The sequence below is a fragment of the Excalfactoria chinensis genome, chromosome 1 (assembly GCF_039878825.1).
Source record: "Excalfactoria chinensis isolate bCotChi1 chromosome 1, bCotChi1.hap2, whole genome shotgun sequence".
In the NCBI taxonomy this organism is placed as follows: Eukaryota; Metazoa; Chordata; class Aves; order Galliformes; family Phasianidae; genus Excalfactoria; species Excalfactoria chinensis.
In genome coordinates this window covers 31,774,644-31,801,446 of record NC_092825.1, presented here as the reverse complement: position 1 = coordinate 31,801,446, position 26,803 = coordinate 31,774,644, and the positions used below count along the sequence as shown (strand labels likewise).

At 42.9% G+C, this 26,803-nt stretch overlaps 1 protein-coding gene across 2 annotated transcripts in view; it reads right to left on the bottom strand.

Moving 5' to 3' along the window:
• Window positions 1–1,590: 1,590 nt before the first annotated feature.
• Window positions 1,591–26,803, bottom strand: part of SRGAP1 (SLIT-ROBO Rho GTPase activating protein 1) — a 136,425-nt gene continuing 111,212 nt past the window's right edge. For both annotated transcript variants that reach the window (XM_072333979.1, XM_072333971.1), the window contains exons 16-22: window positions 19,583–19,688; window positions 16,058–16,282; window positions 15,289–15,368; window positions 7,514–7,694; window positions 6,796–6,930; window positions 6,333–6,678; window positions 1,591–4,579 (exon numbers count right to left, since the gene is read on the bottom strand). In XM_072333979.1, the coding sequence (XP_072190080.1) occupies window positions 4,202–4,579; window positions 6,333–6,678; window positions 6,796–6,930; window positions 7,514–7,694; window positions 15,289–15,368; window positions 16,058–16,282; window positions 19,583–19,688 (1,451 nt within the window). In that variant the 3' untranslated portion in view covers window positions 1,591–4,201. The remainder of the gene's footprint in view (window positions 4,580–6,332; window positions 6,679–6,795; window positions 6,931–7,513; window positions 7,695–15,288; window positions 15,369–16,057; window positions 16,283–19,582; window positions 19,689–26,803) is intronic.

Below are 26,803 nucleotides of genomic sequence, written 5' to 3'. Positions count from 1 at the left end.
CACAGGTGGGAAAGAGAATGGAAGATAATTTAGAATTAACTAGGTGTGATTTGCCAGTCCCTGATCAGCTGCGTTTCAGTTCCTTATTTTTATCTGGTGTGTAAATGGATTTGGTTCAGGATAAATGGGATTTAAGCACAAAATTAGCCTCGTGATGTACATGAAATTTAGAAGAGAGGTCTCGATGATAGATTTGGAATTAATTTTGGACATGCTTTTATAGTAGCACCGTGGGGAAAACATCTGAAGAGCTGAGAAAATGGCTGTGGTGAAATTCTGCTGGGATGTGAGTCTAGGTGGCAGCTGCTAGGGGCACCTTGCTGGCTGCTGGCCATGGAGTTACTCATACAGTAACTGTTGTGATCATACATCACAACAGGCCTCTCTGCAAACATTGTAGTCAAGAACCAATCTGATGTGTTGAACTGGTCGGTGAATGGGCCACGGTTCTCAGCATGCCTTGGTTGAGGTTGTGAAGGATCTTAGATTCCACCCATAGCACACTTGAAATGTGCACTCCATGACTGACAACAACCTCCTTAGTAATGTTCTTCCACTGCGATCAAAAAGCCATCGTTAGAAAAAAGGCTGCTAATTTTATTTCCCTGTAGGGCGGAGCTTCTCTGGGTGATTTGGCTGACTTGGAAAGTAATGCATTTCAATAAACACATAGCACTTTTTAATGGTCTTTGGTCAGTGTTTATAGATGTCAGTGTGCACTACAGAACACACACATGGCAGATGTGAAGTGGGTCACCAGGCGTGGGACGCTGTGAGGCGTGGGTCCATGTCAGCTCTGGGTTCAGCAGCTGCCTGCCCACTGTGATCTGTGCAAGGCCTGCTCTCACCACAAGGCCTGTGAGCGAACGGCAAAGCAGCACCAGGGCTTCAGCAACAAGTTAAACAAGGGAAGGGTACTCCTCAACTCGTGGTTTCCCTTTTGTTTTAAAATAGGTTGAAAGCTGCCACAGAAACCTTTCTGTTCGGCAGCTGACTGCAGGAATTAGGTTACGCTTCCTCTGGGCTATGCAGGGCCCTGAGTGAGGGACGACCTGTGCCGGCCCTTCCTGCAGCTCTGAGACGGCTTTTGTGTGGCAGAGGACGAGCAGAAATACCTAAAGTAGGTCACTGGGTGCCAAAACACAGAGGCTGGCACTGCGGGCTGATGGATGGGCCCACCAAGAACGTTCCTGCAGGTTTCCAGAAGCTGAATGTTAAGTGGTGCTGTGGGCAGCGGCACGAGCCCAAGAAGCCCACAGCCCAAATTGGCTCCCATAGCCTGGGATGGCTCCCCTCACTCACTTGGGTTTAAGCAAGCATTCCAAATGCTTCTTTTCCAAATGGCTTTTCTCCTCCTTCAAACCACTGTAGGTCGGAGGGACTTTGGTGGGCATACAGGGATGGTGCTCGTTAATTAGGGAGCATCCTGTCTGGGAACAAGCACTGCTTCAGGTCAGGATGGCGATCGGATGCCGGGTGTGTGTGTGTGTGCTGAGGGAATGCTGGTTACTCTCTCATGGGGAAGGTAAGGATAAATGAGAAACCCACACCAGACAGTACGGAGGTTGACCCATCAAAACTACACACACAGACAGAACTATCTTCTTTATTATAAAGATACACTATGAGGAACAAACCTGAATGTATACTGAAGCTTGTAATGGTACATGCCAAAATGTACAGTACTATACATAAAAGTGCATTGTCACAACAGATTAACAGTGCATTTCTCTTCCAGAACCGTGAAGTATCCATGTTTTTGTTTGTTCTTCGAGAATGGAAGGAATGCAATGGGAATGCAGCCATACACAAACAGGGAAGGATGCAATGGAAATGCAACAGTACAAGAGCAAGGCTAAAGCTCCTCTAAAATTTAAAGGCACTTTCACATGTACATACTACAGATGTACATTGACACAAGTAGGTAACAGTCAACAAGCAGGAAGCTACCAGTACTGCAATTCATCAAACTTGACAGTAAAGGACAATACTGACTCGATTAGGTGTGCAGGAGTTACCCTTTAGTACGCCTGTAGTTGTAGCAGTCTTCCCTGTTACATATCCACTTACTATACTTTTAAGTATCTATAATTACCATCGAACTACACATTTAACTGTGTGAATGCACTAAGTGGATGCATTCACTAAATGCACTGTTTCTAATATTTTCTTTTGCTAAACAATTTCTAATATAAGCATTATGGAGTTCAGTACAGTTATTTAAACATACAAAATTCCCTATGCAATTTGAAGGTACAGGTATCCATCTCAATTATGCCAGGTAGGTTATTTTAAAGAACGCTAGACTACAACTGCATGTCAATGACAGCTGGAATTCCAGTTTGCTTCACTGTTTCTAGTAAATGGAGGAACCACTGGCATTTATCTCCCGGTCCCAAAGGAGTGTGCAGACCCTGGAGAGCAGCACTAACCAGGCTGGGAAGCCACTGCCTGCTTTGGGGACCCGGACTTTGCTTCTCAGTGGGACAGAGGACAGCCTGCAGTGGGGCTGATGATGGGTTTGCACATAGTGGGAGTGGTGAGAGAGCCCGGATGGGTGGGCTTTCAAATGCATTTAATGGGATGCTTTTCTCTGGGGCTTTGCGTTGTCTCTCTCCAGAGTGCAAATCGCAGCAGAACTAAATTGCTCCTAAAGGACACCACCTCAGTGCCTGTCTGTATCAAAAGCTGTCACCACTCTTCCTCTCCCAGACTGAATTACGTGTAGTGAGCAGGGCAACTTACAGCTCTCCATTGGCGAGTTCTTAAATAACGCATGGAAAGAGAGATCTCACTCAAAGCCTGTTCTGCTCCCATAGCTGGACTACTATGGATGTTTTTTTTCCCCATCCTCTTCATTAGAACTTATTTTACGGGTTGGGTGTTGGAAATCTTATACACAGAAATCATATGATGGTTTACTGCTGCAATGTGCTGAGCAGCCGTACATTTAGTTCACGCAGAGCAAAGCTCAACAACGGGGTGCTAAGCAAAGCTGACAGTCTTCACTCACACAGAGGCATAAGAAAGGTACTGATTTCTGTAGTAAAACAAACAGAAAACAAAAGGCAAGAGGGGAAAAAGTGGTTATGGAAAACCTGATTCAGGTTGAATCCAGGTGGCAGAACAGCTGCTTGTCCCGTGGGTGAGCCCGGCCCTGCATGGGGCAGCCTGCCTGCAGTGCGCCCTTTGGGGCTGCGGTCAGCACAGCGCTGTGAGACAACCAGCAGCACTGGGGCAGCTCAAACTCCGACTGCTGCAGTTCCAATCACATTTTTAATCGGCCACTGAGCAATAAAGTCAACGGGATACTTTGCTGAATGACTGCATAGCTGGTCCTTTTAACTGCCTACCAGCCTGCCAAATGGACCGGCAGAGTCACACGCTCCCCAGAGCCTGGCTTGCCCAGCTAGCAACTTTAAATGAAGTTGGCTTTTGTGAAAAATGCAGTATCAGGGAATGAAGGTCTATGGTGGTGGCGAGAGCAGATTCTTGATACTATCCTGGAGATGCATTAGCTGTGACCGGGGACGCTGCTTTTTATCAGTGAGAGCACAGCAGTGTGAGATCCAGGTCTATTCAGCACCCATCCCAAAGTGCGACTGACAACAAGAAAGCTAAACACTGGTGCCAATTGTGAGAGCTGTGGTGGCTTTTTTTCTTTGTGTGTGTCTTTAAATAGGAACTGTGGCCTGAGATGACTTAGACATTTCACACAGACACTTAACCCTCACATGCTGGATTTCAGCTCTTCCTAACTTGTTTCAGACTTGGTTTGGTGACCCGGAAACGAGAGGTTCCACCTCCCCGATACCCCCCTCCCTGCCCCTTACTTTTGTGCAGGATCTGTTATTACATAGTTACAGTAAGACTGTGAAATACGGTACAACGTGGCAAGCTGTTTGTGATCCGTGTTGGTTTTATTACAAACGGTGCAGCATCAAGTTTTCAAGTAAGTCTACGTTTGTTTTCTTTTAAAATGATGCACAATTGTCCAGTTTTTTCTTTAAATTGAAACCATACAAAATACAAATGCCCATGTTAATGTAGCTACTTTCAGACAATACATTCAAAAACACTGAAAAACAAAGCCTCTCCAGTTATAAACATGAACAAACGATGTTATGGAGCCCTGACTTCTATCATTAATCCATTTCTTTCCCTAGCATACTCCAGCCGGGCGTTGTGGGTGGCTGAGCTTCTACATTGTGCAAGATTTGTCTGCTGGACCCTGGGAAGGAGGGGAAGGCCCTATGCTAGGGTTTGTTTTTGGAAGAACAATAGGTTTTGGCCTAAGAGCGGGAGGTTTCAGCTGCACTCCCATTCTAGGGGCCACCATGGGCTTGAAAGTACTCATGGTGTCACTGGAAGAACTGGTGCTGCGGCGAATCTGAGGCTCAGAGCTCCGTAAAACCACGCTATGCAGAGGGCTCAGTGACTCTGTGGAGGTGGCGGGGGTGGGGCTGTTCTTCATCTGTTCCAAAGTATCCAGCACCACGTCCGGGGCGTGCTTGGCGGAGCTCTGCCGCTCCAGCTCCCGGAGCTCGTTCAGCGCCGTGTTCATCGTCTCCTCAATGTCCTGGGTCAGAGCACAGAGAGAGCGGCACGTCATTGGAGCTGCTACTGAACACACAGGGCAGGGGGACCAGGGAGGGGTGCGAAATGCGTGAGTTAACTTGCCAGCTATCCTCTCCTTAATGAATATTAGAGTGCTAAAGCCAATCTGCACCAGATTCATTTGAAAGACAGGGGTTACAAACAAGTTTTATAAGGAAGTTGTGCCTGCACATCCGTCGGCTCTCCTCTCCTGCTTCTCCGAGTTAAATTTTAAGCAGAAAAACTGCAACATATCGTTGTTCCATGAGCTTATCTTAGAAACTATTTTTTTTCTATTAGGTTTTCAAGCACAAACATTGAAAGAAAGAACCAGCACTGATTTATTACTTCTCAGTGGTACTGAGACAGAACTGAGGTTAAATATCTAACGTTCCTTGCTTACTCACAAGAACTTTCACATAGCGAAGTTCAGGCTCTTACACAGCCAAATTATCACTAGTGTTAGGCATGAAAAATGATGGCTCGAGCCAAACAGCTCTATGTGTGGCTCAAGAAAAGTAAATAAACAACGTAGAGTAGAACAAAGCAGTAACACCATTTAGATTTTCTAACTCTCTAGTAGTGGTTCAGCTTTCTGACCCAGCCACGACGGTCCCTTGTGTCCCTTGTTGGAAGCTGAGTTTGAAAGCAAGCATTGTCAATATATGAAATTTTAAATCGTGAGTGTCAGTGGTATTGGAAAATACTTCTGCAGTCACACTGTACCCGCAGGGTGCCCCTGGGAAGCATGTTATGCTATCTAGACTAAACCTGAGTTTAGAAGATGGAAGTATTAATTTGTTCAAGAGCTCCCTGTTACCAGTTCTGCACAATCACAGAATGGTTTGGGTTGGAAGGGGCCTTTAAGATCCTCTAGTTCCAATCCCCTGCTATAGGCAGGGGCACCTCCCTCTAAACCAGGTTGCTCAAAGCCCCATCCAGCCTGGCCCTGAATACTTCCAGGGGGAGGCAACCACAATCTCACTGGACAACCTATCCCAGTGTCTCACCATCCCCACCATAACGCACTTCTTCCTACTTCCACAATGACCAATGTGATGATCGGGTGCTTCCTGTTCCACCCTTCTTATCACTTCACTGATAGGAATGAGCCTGTTGAGGGGTTCTCATGGGAACCATGTGGCCCAGGATTTACAACGGGGCAACTTCTTGCATTTTATGTTCTAAGAAACATCTACAAGCACCAAATGATTGTACTGTACAAACCACATATGATCTATATGAAAGCTAAATATGATTTACACTTCACAAGACTCCAGAATGTAAATCTGTGCTTTGAATGACAAAGGCTGCTCCTAGCCAGGCAAAGCTAGATACAGTACTATCTGTGCACACCATAATACTCAGAAATAACTGAACACTAATTACGTGCATGTTAGATTAGGCTTGCCTTCATCAGAGCACAGAGACTTAATGTAACCATTGTAATCATTTATTATGCTAGCAGAGCGTGTGGCAGAGGCAATTTGGTTATGGTATAACAGGAAATTATTTCTTTTTATTGCATCTGCAACATCTGTTCCCCTTGTGCGTCTCCATCCAGGATCTCTTAATGTGTTTTCCTTCACATGCACTGTTTAGAAAGCTAAGCAGGATATTCTCCTGCACACTCATACTAGTGCACCCTCTCCCCCTGACCCCCGGGCCCTGTTATGCTGTTCACTGAAATTTGCCCTTATTAAAAGCAGAGTGAGTGGGGAAAAGAAGGCACAAACCTGAGCTATTGACTCTGGGTCCAGTGGCTTATGATCATTGAAACCTGTGTACTGACCAGACGATGTAGATCTTCTGATTGGAGGGCTATCGATCTTCTTCAGAGAATCGTGCCTACTGATGTTGGTGAGGCTGCCATGCCCAGGCCTACGTCTCCTTTCAGGGCTGTCTGCGTTGAGGTTGCGGTTTTGAAGGAGGGCTCTGGGACTGCAGTGAGTTGCCAGGTTGGGGGAACCCAGCTCCATGGATGAATTGGAGAGAGGGTGAGGGGGGTGTACTGGGCAGTGACCATCACTGCTTCTTCCAGGGCGTCTTAGAGGAGGTGGCGGTTCTGATCTCTTTCTTTGCCTGTATGAAGAAGCAGTCATAGTACGAGTTGTGGTGATCCACCATAAACATGTTAAGAACTGGTGTGTTACCTGAGCTGAGTACTAGCTATAACCTGTTATGCTCAAGCTTACTTACCTTCCTAAATAGGTGTCAGAATGACGATCTGTGGGAGAATTCATGTCCTTTGATGATGACTTGTCCTCAGTTATAGGTCCACTGCTGGCCTCACTGTCTGCTTTTTGGCTCAGTGTATCAGAGAAAGTATCATCCCTGAGCAGAACGCATGTAGTGAGATTAGAGGTCAGAAAATCAGGTGTGACAAGAGAGCATCTTGGTACTACCAGGTGTTAATCCCCTTTAAGGAATTCCAAGCATGTTATAATGCACTGCAGCCCCTCTGAGTCTCCAAAAATCACTTATAATCCTTCTGATTACCGAGCTCTTTCTGTTTGCATGTAACCTTTCCGTAAACAACAACTCTGTCATCCTTGGCAATGCACATGATTGATACTGCAAAACAAGAGCTCAGGGCTGCTCTTCTCCACCCCTCACTATTCTGAGGTTAACTATTAGGAACTGCTAGAAAGAGACAGGCAGATTAAAACAGGTGCAGTAGCACCTATCTATCTCTTAATGAACTGTGAGCACATCCACAGACTCACTTAGCCGAGCAGTGGCTTTTGATTAAGAGCTACCAATTTGAGATAATCGAGACAGAGGGATGCTGCTTAGAAGGCAAATGTTTAACCTATCTGAGCCTTCAAATCACTGTCTCATTTGGAAATTACTTGTTAATTGCTTCAGTATGCTTTTACACCCCACCAAGAGCCCTGTTGCACGAGACACTGCTTACATATCTTGCACCACTATGTACTGGTGAGGGACAAGGCCGTCGATTCCATTGTGCCTTCCTTCCCACCAGTCTTCAGATGCTCGATGATACAGGAGAAGGGAAGCTCCTTTTTTGAAAGAGAGCTCTCGTGCAGATCTTCCAATGTAGTCAAACTTGGCTATAGCTTCTATTGGCTCGCACTCTGGGTAGGGAGGGAAAAAAGAGTGGTTATCAGATTCCATGGAGGCCTATCTGTGTTTTGGCTTCATCAAACCCACTTACTGTATTTTCTTCATGCTCACTCTTACTGAGAAGAGCTGACAGAGATCAGCTGAGCTAAGGCAGACTTCAAGCAGTCATTTTAACGTGTCCTTTACAAAGAAACACAATCTGTGCCCTAAGCATGAAACATCTGGGTTGCTTTGGAAGCTGCAGAAAATGTAACAGCAGACTCCAGTGGCACAAGAGCTGCTGCTGGCAGGGAGGGCTAAACCTACAGAGGAAGGGCTCCTTCATGGCCAGGTTTGGAATGGAGTCAAGGCAATGGGGACCTCTGAATGGAAGATGAACAAACTGAACAAGTGGAGATCTGAGGAAGCAGTGTGATAAAGACAATGAGAATGCCTGAAGAAAATCCTGCAGAATACCATTCTAAAAATTAATATGCTGTTGGTTTGAATAACTCCAAGTAGGATCATGGAAATAATCTTTTTAATAAATCTTTTTTATATGACCAGAACAATATTTAGGTGGAAATTAACACCTGGGCTAATGACTAGCACAGCAACTTTCTGTCTGGTGCAAATTAAAATCACTGAGGTAGCAATTCCCCAAAGAGCCAGACATGTAATAAAAGCCACTGTCCCTTTATGACAACATTTTGTACATCTTAAAATGAACTTCATCCTGCAGTAAGCAAACATAACGACTGTACCTTTATTGAGGCCAGAATTTGCAGCTATTTGTCTTAATGACTTGCCCGGCCCACAGAAGGCTGCCTGGTGCCTTGCTGTTTGCGTGGCTGCGCTGTGGCAAACTGCAGGGTGCTCAGCCTAGTCAGAGCTGTAACACCAGAGATTTTCCTGAGGTGACGTACAGGGGCATGGGGAAATAACTTCTACAACACAAAAGTAGTGCGCACTAGAATAAATCAGTCACATAAATGCAACTAAGAACTTGGCAACGACAGGGTTAATTCTTCAAAACACACCACTGCTGGATAGCTCAATGACAGGCATTCCCCAGGGGTGGGGAGGGGTTTCTTTTTTTCCTGTTTTTAAGCAAAGATTGAATAAAGGGGGCATCAATGGAAACATTCTGGGAAATCTGGAGGAATCGAATGCCAGTGTGTATGTCAGTGCTGTATTCAAACATACAATCTTGTTTTTATTTCTAGATATTCCACCCACAGTATCTCTCTAACACAAAGTACAGATGTGGCAGAGCTGGCATTACTACCATGGGAAGAGAAAGGAAGTTAAATGCGCCTGTTCATCTTGCATCACGTTTTAAGAAAGCAATGTTAAACTGAATTGCAATGACCTAACACTGATAGAAGGAAACCGCAGGAGCAAAGAGGTGATCATCCTCCTGTACTCAGCTCTGGTGAGGCCACACATCAAGTATTGTGCTCAGATTTGGGCCCCCCACTACAAGAAAGACATCAAAGCCCTGGAACATGTCCAGAGAAGGGCAACAAAACTGGTGAGGGGTCTGGAGCACAAGTCTTATGAGGAGCGGCTGAGGGAGCTGGGATTGTTTAGCCTGGAGAAGGGGAGGTTCAGGGGAGACCTCATTGCACTCTGCAACTTCCTGAAGGGAGGTTGTGATGAAGAGGGGTTTGGCCTCTTCTGCCAGGCAACAAACAGAACCCGAGGAAATGGCTGCAAGTTGTACCAGAGGAGGTTTAGATTAGACATAAGGAAACACTTCTTCTCTCAGAGAGTGGTCAGGCACTGGAATGGCTGCCCAGGGAGGTGGTGGAGTGGCTGTCTCTGGCAGTGTTCAAGAGGCGTCTGGATGAGGAGCTACGTGATATGGTTTATTAGCTTGTGGTAGCAGTGGTAGTGGGAGGACGGCTGGACTAGATGATCTTGTAGGTCCAACTTTGTGATTCTGTGATTCTATGAAATGCAGTTTTTACAATTCACGCATGTTCCTTGTGCAACTCATTACACAAAGATGTTACTGAGCTCAGGTAGAATGACAAAGGACAAGACTGTATAGACACGACTCTGGGCATACTAGCAAGCTAGGAGCTATAGGAGAATGAGTCAAGAACTTAGAAGCAGAAGCGCACAGGTTTCAGAGAGTCACTTGCTCACTAATGGGTAATACTTTGAAATGCTAGAAAAACAACTGAACAACAACATAAAAGAAACCCAACACCCCCCAGAACAAACCTAAACAAAAAAAAACCTCCAATTTTTCCAGCAAATAAGAAGATCCCAAGTTGCCCAGACATGTTTTTCTCTGACATTCTCTGAAGCAAACTCATAAGGGTCACAGATACTGGACTGACTGATAAACCCCTTAGTTGACTCATTAAGGGATTTCCTGTTTCTTTGCTGATTTCAACAGTTTGTATAGTATCCCACTCTCGAGTGTACAGGTCTAAATGTCTTTTTATTTACAATTAATGGACTGAACTAGAATTAGTTATATCTCCCTTACTGGAATTACGCTAATGTAAGTGCAGGGCATGATGGAAATCTCATCTGGATTCTCCATTGCCTGCAACTCACTACAGACATATTTTCATACAATCTTTTGAGTTGGAAAAAAACCTTGAAGGCCATCTAGATCAACTCCCTGCAGTGAACAGGGACACCCACAGCTCTATCAGGCAGCTCAGAGTCCCCCCAACCTGACCTTGAATGTCTCCAGGAATGGGGCATCCATCACCTCTCTGGACAACCTGTTCTAGTGTCTCAGCAGAGTCACCTCACTGGAAACAGGTAATGTACTGGTAACAGATGTGACTTTTGAGACACTGATAGATTTCAGAAACAAATCCTGCTTCTTCATGGAGGAAAGGCCAGTAAATCCCAGTTTTATTAATGGAACAACAACAAAAAAATGTTCAGATGAGTTCTACTGTTTTGAAAGGGGCGTTTTCCTTGCTTGAATATTCCTGTCACATGGATAGAACTTTACTGCAGCAAACAGCACTCAGGTTTTATTTTTTAAACAGCAATTAATGTTAGCAGTTCACACAGGTCAAACTCTGATCTTTAAAACCAAAGTACCACTTTGGTTTTAAATGCGTGTTGAGAAGCTAAGCCATTTCATACCAAGGTTACCAACAGGCAGACAAATATTTTTCAAAGAAAGCAAAGGCAATGCAATGCAAGCTGAATTTGGGATCTGTATTTCAAACTCTGCGTGGTACCAAACTGCAGCATCTAACAGTAAAACTGACAGCTTGGAGGGAAATGTAATTGTACTCCTCTGTCAACACCTGGGGGCATTTGCCTACAGCAGCAGTGAGCATTTGGTGACATATATGATCTCACCAGCAATCATCTCTAGTGATTCAGGCAAAGATAAAGAAGTGAAAAATTAGGACAAACTGAAGTACCATGGGAAAAGCTTTAGGGACTTTATTACAGTCAGCTTTGTTCTCGCTTCTTTATGATCCTGAGTTCTGTTATGAGTACTACCACCATTTGATGGCACGTTATGTTGTAGTGTGCTCAGAAGTGAAGGTCAGATGGACAGTAAGTAGAGCTGTCAAAAAACAGTCTCTCCAGGGGAGAGCAGAAGAGGCATAGGAAACATACGTGCTAATTTTAACTTTGCAATCTCAGTTCCAGACGTAGTATTGGCCTCCCTGCAGTGGTGACAGCATTACAGTGGCACCAGGCTGCCCTCTGCACCTCGGGGCATGAGGAGGCTGAGAGGGACAATGGGTCCCTGCACTTTTCCGGAGGGTTGTCATTGCTGTCTACATCCTCCGTTACCCCGGGGGTACCCTGCCTGCTGGGGATACACCGTGTCCTGACATCCTCTGGGAAGAAGCTATCTCCTATCTCCTGATCTGAAGCTATCTCCTATCTCCTGATCTGCTGCACCTCTTCTGCACCCCATCACAGAAAAGCAGCTTTGCAATTGAAAAGTCTTGTCCTCAGGACAGCAGTGCCCTGACTGGAGAGCAACAAAAGCCAAGAGATGTTGCATGCTGTTGGTAGGACAGGTTTTAGCAGAATGAACTACTGAAAAGTAATACAAACATTACATGCCGGGGACACAACAATAACTTACAGCCTTCGACATCCCTTTAATTTTTGTCTCCAGCAGAACTACCGTCTCAGTTCTTATCCTATGTTTATGGGATATCTATGAACAGCTATGGTATCAATCGTATGCATGTTTTCCCAGGAGAAATGACCCATCTGTTTGACTTCCTCAGGAAATTCTCATTTACTTCCTTTGAAAACAAATCTAGTGATGCCTTCCCATCCGCCCCAACAGGAATTAAAAAAAAATCAAATCCAGCAAGTTAAAGGTAAAAGAAGTATTCTACAGATTGCTTGAGCAATACACAAACAGCGCCCTTCACTGTTTGAATCTTTACTGTCTACATGTGAGTACAAATGTTTCAAACTTCACAAATTAGGTTTCATTTCCGGCTTTTGGAGGAAAAAAGAAAGGTACGTGTTTTCCTCAATAGGGATATTTTACCCCCATTTACAAAAACCCAGAAATGCTGCAGTAAAATGCATCACCTTCTCCTTTTCTTATCCCTTTCCAGGGATCAACAGAAATAAACAAAGACGAATGGCCTTGGAAGAAAAATGACTGCTCATATGCTTAAAACTAAGCAGTTATGAAGTATTTATATACTCAATTACAGGATGCAGCCATCTCTTCCCCAAGCCTCCAGATGTTACCTCTGTAGATGCATTATGTTGTTTTTTTTTTTTAATTTTTATGAAGTCTGGTTGCTTTGTAAATGGTAATTAAACACCCCTAGTGCTGCTGAGCTAGCAAATACAGATGGGTTTGTTCTACTAAGAGCAGAGACTTTCACACGCAGTTCAAGTTTATACAGCAAGCAATTCTTAAAGCAACAATAACAGAGAAATAAATCCTTTAGCTTTTGGTCATAGCCTCTGGATTATGTTTCAATAACCCTGTAATTCCTATGAGGTTAGCTCCTTGGTCTTGGGTATGTACAGAACATTTCAGCATAAACCTAATCAGATTTTCAGCATTAATTGCAATTTACAGAATTAGCTTCTTTCATCTCCCAGCAGGGTGAGTACCATGTGTCTGGTCAATACAACAATGCCATGCCTCCCCATGTCCACACATGGCACCACATGTGGCAGAGACAAATCCAGCCTACAATCAATGAATCAGTCACACCCAATCCACCCAAATACTCCAGACTCTTTAGGTCCACCACGGGTTCATCAGTGGCCCCCCCTTAGATCTGATATGCAAACTGCACAATTCTCACTTATTGTCACATTTGGTACAAAGAACACTTAATAAAAAGATACGTCCAAAGAAATAAGTAAAACATGCACGTTGGAATAAATGTGAAATGGTAAATGCACTTAATTTAATGCCCGTAGGCTACATTAGAAAAATGAGCTATTATAACTGAAAGCTCCTATCCATGGAAACAAAGGAGTTAAAGCTTGCAGGCTGAGTGAGAACTGAAGGCCAACAGCGTTTTGTGTGCAACCCGAGGCTTGCTCATCTTTGTCTTTGCAACAGTATTTCGCTAGATTAGAAATACTTTTTTGTGCTAACAACTATTTTGCTGTAAGCACAAACGTCTGCTTCCTTTCGGTACTGAACAGAATAAAAAGGTGCGATGGGACAACTAATTGCTGGCCCATCTGGTGAACAAAAACCACACATATCCAGCAGCTCAATCTCTCTGTTCTGTCGACAGCTCTTTTCTTCAGGGTTTGTTTCCATCAAGGACACAGTTGTAACACAAGTAGCAACAGAACAGTAATGTAAAATCGTTCCTAGGACAAATGGTGGGGTAGAGCACGCAATTACTGAGCCCCAGGTGACACACTACATATTTTCATAGCCCAAACAGGCACATTCTTACTCCTCTAATGTTTTAATCTTTCCTAAGCATGGTTTTGAGGTAACCACCCTCATCTGCTGATGAAGAACTGTGCTTCTCTTCCCTGCCCACTTAATACTCTCCATCATTTTGGCCACGGGCCCCCACAGTTGGCCCTTACGTACTGCATTGGTGCACTGCCTGCATTTCCCTGCTTCATTTATGCTCTAAACGAGAGGCAGATGGAATTCTTCAGCTTCTGATTTGGCTTGATACATCCAATACAAGGATGTATCCCAAAGTATGGCTAAGCTGTCTTGGAAAGATAAGGTGTATTTATGAGATTGTTCACATCATTTAATGGTGCTGTACTGCATAAGGAAGGTGCTTTTAGCTACACAGAGGTGGTCAAGAAGTTCGCATGTACAGGCTCTCTCATAAAGCTGTCAATATTCCCTACAGTGGGTGCAGGCACGGGATAAACCCAGGCACAAAAATAACAAGAGACTTCTCCTTTCAGTTTTTTTCCACCCCTATGTGATGCTTATCCACTCACGTGTGCTTCCTCTCCAAACAGGTGTACTGATGAGACTGCCTGCCTCTCCTCACCCCAGCAAAGGGGAAGAGACAGGCAATCTGTCACAGGCAACCTGTCTGCATGACAAAGCAGACAGGCACAGCTACACTTAAACAACTGCCTGCACGTTTGGTGTGCATTAGGACCAATGCAGTTCAGTTTCCTATAGGAAACTTAATGTTTCCCTTCTCTATGGCAGCCTTCCCAGCTCCTATCTAATGTCCCTTATGAACTGCTTTTTAAAAAAAGAAATAATTTCCTTTCTTGCTGTAGCTCCCTTCCTCCTCTCCCTCTCCCCTCTCTTCCTCCTTCCATACACCCTCTAAGATGGTCAAGAGGTACCTTTTGTTTGCACTTGCTCTAAGTGCAGGTGTGCTTGTTGCTCTGAGCTGCCTACAGGACAGATCTGCAGTGAATTCACACTGCAGCTCTTCTCTATAAGAAGAAATATTTTGAACCTTCTCCTCTAACTGGCTACATAACAATTCAGACACCTTCTTCCATCTGTTAACAACTGCTTGTTAGCCAGGCAGAAGTTTATGGGAGGGATGGTTCAACTGAAGTACGTCACATTCAAACAGACCTTTGTTACTTAGCTAGTTAAAAAGAATTCATATAACAAAGATGCACCAAATTTGTCATGGATATCAATGATATCTGAAACTTCCATGGTGTCCGTGATCAATATTGTGAATAACCTGTTCAAGAAGTTTTACTTGGAGTGAGCACATGTTTTTCAGTAGCTAAAAGTCTCCTGGAAGGCAGCAGTTTTTACATCTATATCAAAATAAGGTATTTTGAATGACGAATAACCCTTAGATAAAATAATTGAAGACATACTTTTGCTGAGTTCAACTTTTGCAGACAAAAGACAAAGAATCACGAAAAATGTTACATCATATCAGAAATCGTATAATAATATTTGCTGACTGAAATAGTTTCTCTCTTGCCCTTCCTGTGACTGCTGGGCAAACCAGAAGAGGACAAGGAAACAGCTGGCCAAACACAGATAGATCAGAGTGAAAAAGAACACAAACAAGGACTAAAAACGCTGGCTTTGCTACAGCACACCAGGACTGAAAATCTTTTCTTTCAAATGAGAGACAATTAGGAAAGGAAAATTGCCTACATGAAACACCTGTAAGACTTACTCCAATCAAAGAAACAATAATAAAACGAGCGTACCGTCTTCACTGGTATGGGGCTCCGTACTAGCATCCTGGTCCACTTCCTCTAATGTACCATGTTCACTGTATGGACTGTCACTGAAAGGGAACGAAAGGTCAAGCAGAGAGAGAAATTAGACCATGAAAAGGATGCTTCAGCGAGCATTCAACTCCAGCCCCTCTCCCCCTCAGTCCACTGGGGATAACTGAATTCTTCCACACATATCAGTGGTCTGCCACTCCCATGCAATCACTAAAAAGTGTTCTTATCATGTTATAAAGTAATGTGCAACACAAATTGCATGGCACGCTACGAATACATAATTACAGAAGTCTACATACCTCTCATTCAGACAACATCTTCAGTTAATATGGATCTGTTAATCCTCTTACTTATGAAAAGTGTGTGTGACTAAGAGAGGGAAGGAGCAGGGGCAAGGCATCGTAAAAGGGAATTTGTTAAAGTGGTTCACCTCCCTTCTGAACTGGTGGTTCTCAGCCAGTCAGCTGTTATCCTATCTGGCTGCGGACTCTGCTCAGTACACTGTGAATTCTGGTATTATCTGGCTGAGTACAGGGCTAGCATCTTCCATAAAACCTTGTAGGGAACCTCACCATAACTGTCTTTGCTTCATGTGTTTTACAGCTAAAGCTTTCCTCTACGAACCTAAAGTATATTCTCATTTATCTCCATACTTCTTCGAAAGTCATTCTTCATCACAGGAGTTATCCAGACAACCAGTCTAATGATTTTATTAAGGAGTTAGAAGGATAGTGTTCTGACTTACCAGTAGTCATCTCCAGCCATGCATTTTTCATACACTGGGCCATCAAGTTCCTTAGCATCTGGAAAAATAGCCTCATGATGGATGATGATAGTTTTGATTATTTCATTCACGTGTGCCTGACAAGACACCTGATCTTGTATGTCTGGAACAGGCATCAGGGTTGGCCCAAAACAAATGGCCAGGTTGTATGGATCCATCATGTTTTCATCACTGTACTGTGAAAGGCTGTAATAAAAGGAAAATCAAGAAAAAATGACCTCTCCACTGTCACTAACCTTATTTGGGAAACTGGAGAAACTTAATTTTCCATCCCCAGGCAGAGATTTCCTGCTCTCTGGCACAATTCTACATAGCACAACAAAACAAAAAAGGGAATCTCTTCAATAGTTTACATACATTACAGAGTATGCAGCACATACATGTACATTTATGCACGTGTTCTTGAACTGTTAAATATAGTATGAACTGACCTAATGGGCTAATGTAAAATGCATTGACTGCTGCTGCATCCATCTCATTGGTGTTTATCCCTGGAAGCCCAAGCGCACTGCATTCTAAGTGGGTACTGGAGGCATATCATTTCTCATCTGACCTTGATGCATGTCTCCCATCAACCTGCTGTGTAACTTAAGCAGACCGAATTGTCTTAGGGAGGCAATGAAATTCCATGTTCTACAAAGACTCTTCTGACTTCTAGTTTCTGTTTTTGCTACACAGAGCTTGTGTTGTGCTCAGAAGCTCCCACAGAAGTTTCATTCTGGAAGCAGCTGAAGAAAAGGCTTAGATTACTCTTGTTAATCAACTTTTGCCAGCTCTTCTTTCCTATAGAAAAATAAACGTGACTAGTTTTCAATTTTTATTTTGAATGACAAGTTGCTCTTTATTCCTTTATTCAAAAGCACCAGAATTTCTAGTGGACATTCTAGCTTTTGAGTGGTTCTGTGCAGGATCGGTTAAAAAGAATTGGAAGTGCTGAGACATCCTTTACCTTAGTGTTGTTCTGTGCTCTGAAGCAGCATATGCATTGGTACGTCTGGTTGTATTTAAATACAAGAGTATACTCCCTTTAGAATGGGAATTTTATGGGTGTTTGCCATATATGAACAACACAAACTGACAAGGCAAACCTTAAAATGACTGCCTCCATAACTACTTTGTAAAGTTGATCGTGGTCTCCCTATTTATGCCATGATGTTTTCATATCTTTATTCTACTGATACGTGAGATGATTCAGCCTTTGTACGTATACAAGATGATTGTGTAAAAGAACACAACAGTCATCGTTGTGAAATATGGCAAGTTCTGCTGGTGACCGCTATCATTCCATACTCTCCTGAATTCAATACTGGAGCTGATACTGTTCAACATCTTCATGAATGACCTGGGCAATGGGATGGAGTGCACGCACAACCAACTTGCAGACGATGCCACACTGCAGGGAGCTGGAGATACACTGAAGGGTAGGGTTGCTATTTAGAAGGACCTTGACAAAATGGAGAGATGCATTAACATGGACTTTGTCAAGTTAAAGCAAGGATGAATGCAAGGTCTTGCCCCTGTCTTGGAATGTACTATTATAGTCTGGAGTTAACTGCTGTAGGGTCTTGCTGGACAAGAAGTTGGTTGTGGTTCAGCAGTGTGTTCTCTGAAGGCATACATAGCTGTATTAGGACATGCAAAATCAGCAGGTTAAGGGAATTCATTATTCTACTCCACTTTGCACTCATGATGAGCAGGAGGTACTAAGTCTAGTTTTGAGAGACTGATGAACTGGTGCAAGTTCAAGGAGACGGTTAGAGAGCTTGAGCACAAGGGGTACAAAGAGACACAAAGAGAACTGTGTTTGTTTAGCCTTAAGAAGAGATGACTAAAGGGAAACACAGCTGCATTCTTGCACATTCAAGATCACAAGTGTGAGAGAGACAGACTCTTTTTGGAAGTACACGCCAAAGGGATGAGAGACAACAGGTACAAGGCATGGCAAGAGACACCCCAGCTGAGAGCAGGAAGAAAACTGTTCATTGTGAGGCTGACCAAACCCTGGGTCAGATTACTTGGAGAGACTGTGGTTTCCCTGTCCTCCGAAATACCTGACTAGATATGACCTTGGGCAACTTGATCTACCTTTAGAAGCTTTGAGCAGGAGGCCAGACCAGGTGACCTCTAGCTGTGAGATCTGATGACTTCTTGGCCATATGAACATAAGCAAAAAGCAGAACTGAATTTGCAAAAAGTCAAACTATGGGAATGGTTTTTTTTTCTGTAGCTGCAACAAGAGCAGTTTGGAGGCAGCAAGAGATCGAGCCTTTTTCTCTGAATTGCATTCCTGTGTGGGGAGCACAGAGTCAGCTTACATGACCACGTACCAAGTAAAACCTTGTATAACTCTGGTCAGTCTATATGTCTATTCAGAGAAGAATCTGCAACATAAGCATTTGAGATATTACACCGTGTCACTATCGAGTGATGAATTCATTCCTTCAATGAATAGCTGCTTTCACAAAACTTTGGATCTCTGCCCCTCTTTTAAATATTACCTGAAAGTGGTTCATGAATAACTAGAAGAAAGGAAACAGGAACAGCTGTTAATACAAGCACACACACAACCTGGCTGAAAAGAGCCTGTTTCTATAGGAACAAACAGAAAGGATTAAATGGGGAAGGTAGCAAAGACAGAATGAATCAGCAGAGGGCAAATTTAGAAGAAAAAGAGGAAAAAGACAATAGGAAAACAGAAACAACAGGAAACAGACAATCATGACAGCAGAAGGAAGAGAAAGAATCAGGGCAAAGTGCACAGCAAGACAAGTTTGCAGTGAAAATACTCAGCAAAACCAGAGAGTGCTATGAAGGACCAGAGGAAGAGCAATCGCCCAAACTGTTCTCATTTTTCCTTTGAGAATGAAGTAGCTTTTCTAATATAATAAAGACCTTTCCCCTTTCCTCACACAACCTTCCTTCCAGATGCTGCCTGTGTTTTGTTAGGCTCCAAACAGCTTATATCAAAGCATACACAGATGATACATGTTTTATGTACTGGTGGCCCCATTAACAGAAAACAGAAGAGGCAATACACATTCCACTCTGGCAGTGCCTAGCATCAAATAGATAGCTTTCAGTGCCCGTGCTGTTTGAATATACTGTTTATTTTTTCCATCAGGAGATCAAAATCAGATTGAGATGAGGGGAAAGAAAATCTACTTTTGAATTACATAAATTATTTTAAATGTAACTAAAGTTTGTATTTGCTATTTTTCTTGCATTACTACTGTAGACCGCACTCCCCATTCTGGACATTGCTTTAATCTGTCTTGTTATAACCTTGCTCACTGTGGGACAAATGCAATTTTAATTCAAACAGAAATTGGGGTTTTCTTCCAATTTTTGTTGTCAATTAAAAGATCACCTTTCACATTAAAGGCAACTTAAATGTAATCTGTACATTGAATATGAGTAAAGAATACTGATACCAGTAGAGGAAAGCAGATAAAGACACGGTATCCCCAAGAAGTATAAAGCACTTACTGATTGAGGAAGGCAAAGAGGTATCTCATCACTATAAGGACCGACCTGGGCAAAGTGAGGAGGAGTTTGCGGATGTGAAGAGCCCTCTCATAGAGATTGTCTATTCCTGTAAACAGAAGAAAGTACTTCAAATCACATTCCATATTATGGTCTACAATAGTATTCAGTCAGTCTATTTAATTTGACTCTTTGTTACCGCGTGCCTGTGGACAATATGTTCTTATATTATGCTATTAGAAAACTAAGACCTGAAAGTCTTTTTTTTCTCTCATTAAAATTGCACAGTTTAAAAATAGCATCTTTAAATATAGAAAGTGATAAAACCACCAAAGTCAAACCTCGGGTCATTTGCTGAGCTAGGCAGTTCATGCAACCAAAATAACAGAACATTAATAATATGAGGGAACCAAGCAGACATGTTTGCCACCAGTTTCAAAAACAGACTCATTCTCTCTATTTAAGTGTATGTATCAGCTATAACTTTCCAATCAGTGAGCTTGTCTGTTCAGCTTTCTTAATGAACAGCTATAATTCTATTAATGCCAAAGTAGAACAAAGGTCTTAAGTAGTTCAGGATGTAAACAACGAACACAAAGATCCCATGTACTTTCCTGGTTGATTTTATCATAGTATCATAGTATCATAGTATCGTGCGAGTTGGAAGGGACCTTAGAGATCATCGAGTCCAACTCCCGGGTTTCGAGCCCTCTTTGTAGTGAAGTGGCACTTCTACCCCTGCACCACAGGGGGGATTCGAACCCGGGCCCTCCAGTGCCGCAGGCAGCAGCTTAAACCACTGCGCCACTGGGGGCACACAAATATAGCAGTTCATCAACGCCAACAGTAGAAATTTAAAGTAATTACTTCCATAAAAATGTTAACTGTAAGTGGAGTTCCAAGTGTTTGTTTGTGCTCTTTGGTATGGCCAGTTCTACCAATAAGAATCCATTTGCAGCTGACCTCCCTGCCAAACCTATCTGTGAGTCCTTGTACAGAGTCACAGGTTTCGGTGGTCCTGTGTGTCTGTGTGCGGGCAGGTTTTCAATGGAATGAGGTTTGTGGAGGAAGGTCCTGAAGTGCTTCAGTATGTTCCTGGAATACTCCTGTCTCAGCAGCATGTCTGTGCAGTGCTATGGCACAGCTTCTCCTGAGCCTTTCCACCCTGCGTACTGGATATGGGAAGCTACAAGGAAGCTGTAACATAGCCAGGATCGGTTTTCTGCATCAAAAGCCTAACTTGGTAAGGCTTTGTGCTGTGGTCCTGCCTCTTCCAACCAGTTCTGGAGACCTGCTCTGAACCAGGTTCAGTTATCACTGAATTCAAATCAGCACTGAACTGAGAAATGCACTGGCCTGACTCCCAGTGGCTCCCTCCAGCAGCGAGCTGCTGATGTGTGTGCAATAGCTTTGTTAAATCTTGGAAATTAAAACCAAGATGGAGCACAGTCTTGAATGCTGGCATGCAGGTACTGCATAAAAGCCTCCTGGTCTGTGTTGCCCTACTAGTTGCCCTACTAGTGGCATTACTGGTACCTGGAGGTCTCCTTTGCAATGAAGCTGTTAAAAACTATCCACACAAGGCTGAAATGTGAGTATTTCTAATTCCTTCCTGGTAACCCAGCCCCAGCTTCCATGAAAGCCTCTTTATTGAAAATCCAAACCACTGCCAAGCAGTAAGTTTGCGTGCTTTCCATGTGATTTCAAAAGGTTTGTTTGTCCTCCTGAGCACTGGTTTGGTATAAATGAGATATCTAGTAACATCATGTATTTGCTTGCTGCTTTTGAGTGAGGAATCAAATTCTAGAGTTGCCCCTGAGTCCAAAGTGCGTGAGTGTTTGGATATGTCAGAAAGAAGGACTGAATACAGAGAGCTCTTCTGCATCCAGGAAGAAAGAATCTGCAGGTCTGCTGCAGGGGAAAGAGGATGCATTGCCTTATCACCACTGGCCGCATTGCTAAAGAGAACCTCTGGACCAAATGGTCATCCAGGCCACAAGCTGGCAGCTGCAAGGAACCACTGGCAGTGCCAATACCAGAGCCTATTAACATGAAAACATGGTGGCATATACACTTCAGTATACACCATTTTCCCAATACCGAAGTGTATATGCCACCATGTTTTCATTCCCATGGAGCTTCTGTTGGAGGCCTTCTTCGGATCTTAAAGAACTGTAATTACCCTTAGCTCAACACTCAGCCACCTATTACCCATTCTTTAGCTAAGAAAACTGAAATACTGATACTACAAACAATGGTTTGCCAGCCACAGGCAAAGGAGCACTTCTCTGTAGCATGAGATAGGCACAAACCCTACCAATCCAAGACTTACATAAAAGGTGTGATTTTTTTGACCTCCAAGGAAGATAAAGCCCTGGTGCCTGTTTTGGAGAGGTGGTGTCACCTTTGCCTACTGCACATTCATCCTAAGTAACATTAAGAAAACATAAGGCAAATCGAAGTTTAATTAAGCAATAATCCTGAAGTAGTGGAACATGTAAAACGTTACATGTATTCAAACATATAAATTCATTGCTTTGGAAAACAAAAAGGTTTTTGCAAGACAGCAATTGGTTTCCCAAATCCTCTGGGCTATTTGGCCACATGCCTTTACCATCTGAGTTTAGTGAAAGATGCTACAAAAGCACCACTCATTTCCAGGTCATGGTCCTACATATGACATCTACTTCACTAGTGGTGAGACGTTCAATAGAGAGAACTTCTAGCCTTGGGAACTGTCAGAGCTCAGAAACTATTCTAGTTTGTGCTCTTCTGTGACCCTCTGTTGATATACTTCCTAGCCAACATCAGTAGTAAGAAAAGAAATGCAAACATTTTGCAATGGGAAGATGCTGATTAGAACATATGGGAAGCAAAGACCAGTGTTAGCAATGATTGAATTGTGCTAACCTAATCGCCACTGCTGTGCAAGCTCAGCATATTTCACAGGCAAAGTCACTATAAAGGGAGAAGAAAGGCAACAGTGGTAACATAAAACATCTCTCACCTTTAGGACCACTGGTTTGAAGGACAAAACCCACTGCAGTAGCTCTGAGTGGGGGTCTCCCACTACTTAGAGTGGCACCTAGTATTAACAGAATGAATGCTAATGCTTGTTTTACACATCCACTGCACATCAAATGGGACTGAGCTACACTTGCAGATGTAGTTTTTATGGTCAATTTGCAGCTGACAAGTAATCTACATGAATATGCATTACGCAATTTGTGCGCCTTTCCACTTCAGCAGATGAGTCCAACCCAATTCAAAGGTAGGGATACATTAACTCAGCGATACCATTTACAGCTCTTTCAAATCTCTTTCAGGAGGCATTACAGGAAAACAAGCACAATGGCATCCACTGTCACTTGGTGAAGAAAACAGCTGTTGTCATTTGGTTGAATATTTTTCAGGAAGAGCTGACAATTCATAGCATATTTTTTTACTTTTTAAGTGATGCTCTGGAAAAGCAGCGAATAATATGCATACATAATGATCACGTCTGGAGCTAAACGCACCGTGCTGGCTGCGAAGGATCAAAACAACAAGCATTTGAAGGAAAAAGTTTTCATCCATTCTGGTATCACAGTATATCAAGTTTAGGACATATGAGATGAAATCAAGAACTATAATGACCTGAGTAGAAGCTACACTGTCTGGGCAGCTGAAATGAACCTGCCATCACACTGTGCAGCTATGTGTGTGTAGATGTCAACTATAATTCACATGCATAAAAACTCATTCCAGCAGAGGAACTGTAGTCCTTAAGTAGTGAATTATGAGCAGCCTTCCACACGGCTTCAGTATCTTCTGCCTATGCGTAACTCCTTTTACAAAAACTCTGCTTGTCTGGCCCAATCTGTTTGCAGAAAGGGGCAGGAGAGAAGTACAGCACAGCTCTCCTCCCTTTCCCACCACCGCATTTTACTTAGTATCATAGTATCATAGTATTGTGTGAGTTGGAAGGGACCTTAGAGATCATCGAGTCCAACTCCCGGGATTCGAGCCCTTCTGTGTAGCAGAGCACTTGCTGGATTGTTGAGTGCTGCTCTGAGTAATTGTAGCCACTACTTTTGCTAAGAATGCAGATTATGGCCCATAATGAAAAGGAATCCTTATGTTCTATCATACCTTTCTTTCTTGCTTGCTTTGGAGAAGTTAGACACAATTTTACTTAAACGATCCAAAAACTCAAACAGAATAACACCGTTCTCATGACTAATTAATACAAATTGCCCTAAAAGCCAGTCGTTTTGCTCTGCTTCCAATGTATTTCCAAAAGGAAAAGCATTAAATCACAATGCTCTATTTCATTAGAAAATGTATGCATAGATGCAAAGGAATTCCTCAGTGGCTGTACTGAGGAAAGGTTCATTTTGCAGCTGTAGCCTCAATTATGCTTGACATCCATAAGTAAGTACCTCAGACTCAAGGGTTTTTTCACTGGCAACATCACATTTCCATATAGAATGCCTGACACTCTGCCCTTTTAACATCTTACATGAACATTAACTTCATTGATTTGTTTCTCTCCCTCCCAACTCTTCTAACAAATTCTGTGACTAATTAACAACAACACATTGGCATCTGCTTCGAAAAATTATCTGAAAACAAGCTAATGTTTAATATTTTTCTCACTGTTCATCAGAAAGCAAATGCAGTAAGTACTAAGAATACCTACTTCTTAAATAAAAACAAGAAAGCTTTCTGGACTTTACATACTCAACTGTGATCTAAAGAAGTTACAGCAACTTCTGTTCTCATGGAAGAAACAGAGCCTGGCCCCGCTTCCACCAAGATGAAGGACGAGACACTTAGTATGTGAAGAAACTGTTGGGTGTGCTAGAGCCACATGAGTACAGAAACTGATGCAACTACAACAGGTTCCAAGTCTGAAGTGGGAGAAAAATCTTGCCTAGACTGTCTTCCTTATTGCAAGACATATGAAGTATCAATGCTGAAAGACAGCAATAGAAAGGATCTTAGAGACAGACAGTTCCTAATACGATGTACCATATAGGTTCTATTTAAACTAAATGGTGACAGGTTAGTGCATCCTGAAATGCTTCTTTTTTTTCCACATAAAAAGCATCTTGTTCCCTGGAAGTAGTGCACCACTCAACAAGGCGCACAGACCAGCTACACAGCCATAAAAACTCTCCACCCTGGGCTTCTCTCAGATAATCAGAAGATGCAGACACACAGCTCGCTGTTCCCAGCGTGTGACCCTGGGCTGGCTGTGGATATAAGGCACAAGAGCTGCTTTTTTCTCTCATCGCATTCGAGACTCCCACTGTGACAACACAAATAAAACCACCCCACAATGTTCAAAAACAAAACCCCTTTCTTTCAGCCAAATTCCAAACCTAAGTCTTCTCCCTTCGCTGAAGGGAGGCAATGACGTGTTACTTGAGAGTGCCCCTAAAGATAACCCTGAGGAAACCAAATCCAACATCAACAAAATCTTGCTTTTGAAGATAGCTGTCTTCCTTCAAAAGCTGCCAAGAACACTTAGCAAACACTATCATAAAGAAAATTTCTATCTTCTGCAAGATCAATAGTACAAGTCAAATGCAGCAGAACTATTCAGTCACTGTCCTGGTTTCAGATGGGACAGCTCTTTGTTTTCTTTTTTCCTTCATAGTATCCAGTATGACATTTTGGCTTTGGGAGAAAAGCAGTGTTGATAACACAGCAACATTTCAGTTGTTACTGAACAGTGCTGTACAGAAACAAGGACATTTCAACTTCTTCTACTACTCTGCCAGCAAGGGGGGCTGAATGGGCACAAGGGGATGTTCCATATCACACAACCTTGTGTGAAAAAACAACTTAAAGAACTGTAGGGAGTTGGCTGGAGTCAGCCACTGCTGAAGGACTGGCTGGGTTAAACCACAACATCATTACACCTTGTTCTGATAAGATGCCTTGGAGCTGATAATCCAGATTTAGGACAGCCGCAGAGAATAGGCTGGTCTAAGCTGGGATCAGATGGCAACATCTCTTCCCCAGTAACAATCTCACAAATGGAAAAGCAGTGACTTTGTTCAAAACTAATAAAAACTAAGTTCTGCTGGACTACTACTACTACTAATTAAATAAAAAGGTTGTTAGTTCTTGGTTGAAAACAATCCAATTCCTTAAACACACAATAGTTCGACCTCCCCCAAGGAAACAAAAGCCTGATGCTAAAGACTGTATTTACTGTTACTTCTCTCAAAATTCCTGTAACACAAGATCACTTTAAGATAACCAAAATTGACCACTCTCAGCAGCTGTCTAAAAGGTCAGGGAATGACCTCCAACTGCAAAGATGCCATGTACACATGCTCAGTCTGCTGAACTTCTGATCTCCTTCCACATATCCTGTCTTGTCTTCAGAAGCATCAATGGTGAATGGAATTACTCTGAAACCATCCAGGTTCCTCTTCTTAGAATTAATTTAAACAATTGATTCTTGCAGACATTTTCCCATCTTATAAATACTTCACTTCTGTAATCTATGCAAGCTGAATAGCACTTGGAATTTTAAGTTTCTATTAAAAGCTCTTCAACACAGTGGAGTGCAATTCCACTTACTTTACTCCATTTAATAACTCATACAGTATCTTCACATATAAGAACTGCCACCCCTATTTTTCTTAACGCTTAGTAAAAATAATGAAGTCATAAGGAGATCCAATGGACAGAATCTGAAAGCAGAAATTTTGAAAAGGAGATCTTGTGCAGATGTTTAACGATGAAAGTGATTAACCATCTGAACAGCTTATCCACGAATACGGTAGATTTTCTGTCAACTGAAGCTATTAAACCGATACATTTTTCCAGCGGATATGCTTTAATTCATCCAGAAGTTATGGAAATCTGCACAGAATTAGTAGGTGAAGTTCCATCATCCCTGTCATGCAGAAAACCACTCAGTCAAAACGATCCCACTTTAAATTTCAGTTTCTACGACTTACTGACATTTTCTGGGCTGTAGCACTGCAGTCAGATAAAGCTAAACTCAGGCAGGACAAAGATTATGCTTTCTAAAGAGATGGTGGCTCTCTCAGCATCCTCCTTAGCAGGGAATCAGATCATTAAACTGCTGAAAATTGCACAGGTCTGACTGACAAAAACACTGCACACAGTCCTGATCCCAGCAATCCACGTATTCCATAACCTCCAGGCTGAATTACTGCAATCCTCCCTACATGGGAAGGAAACTGCACAAGTAGGGTT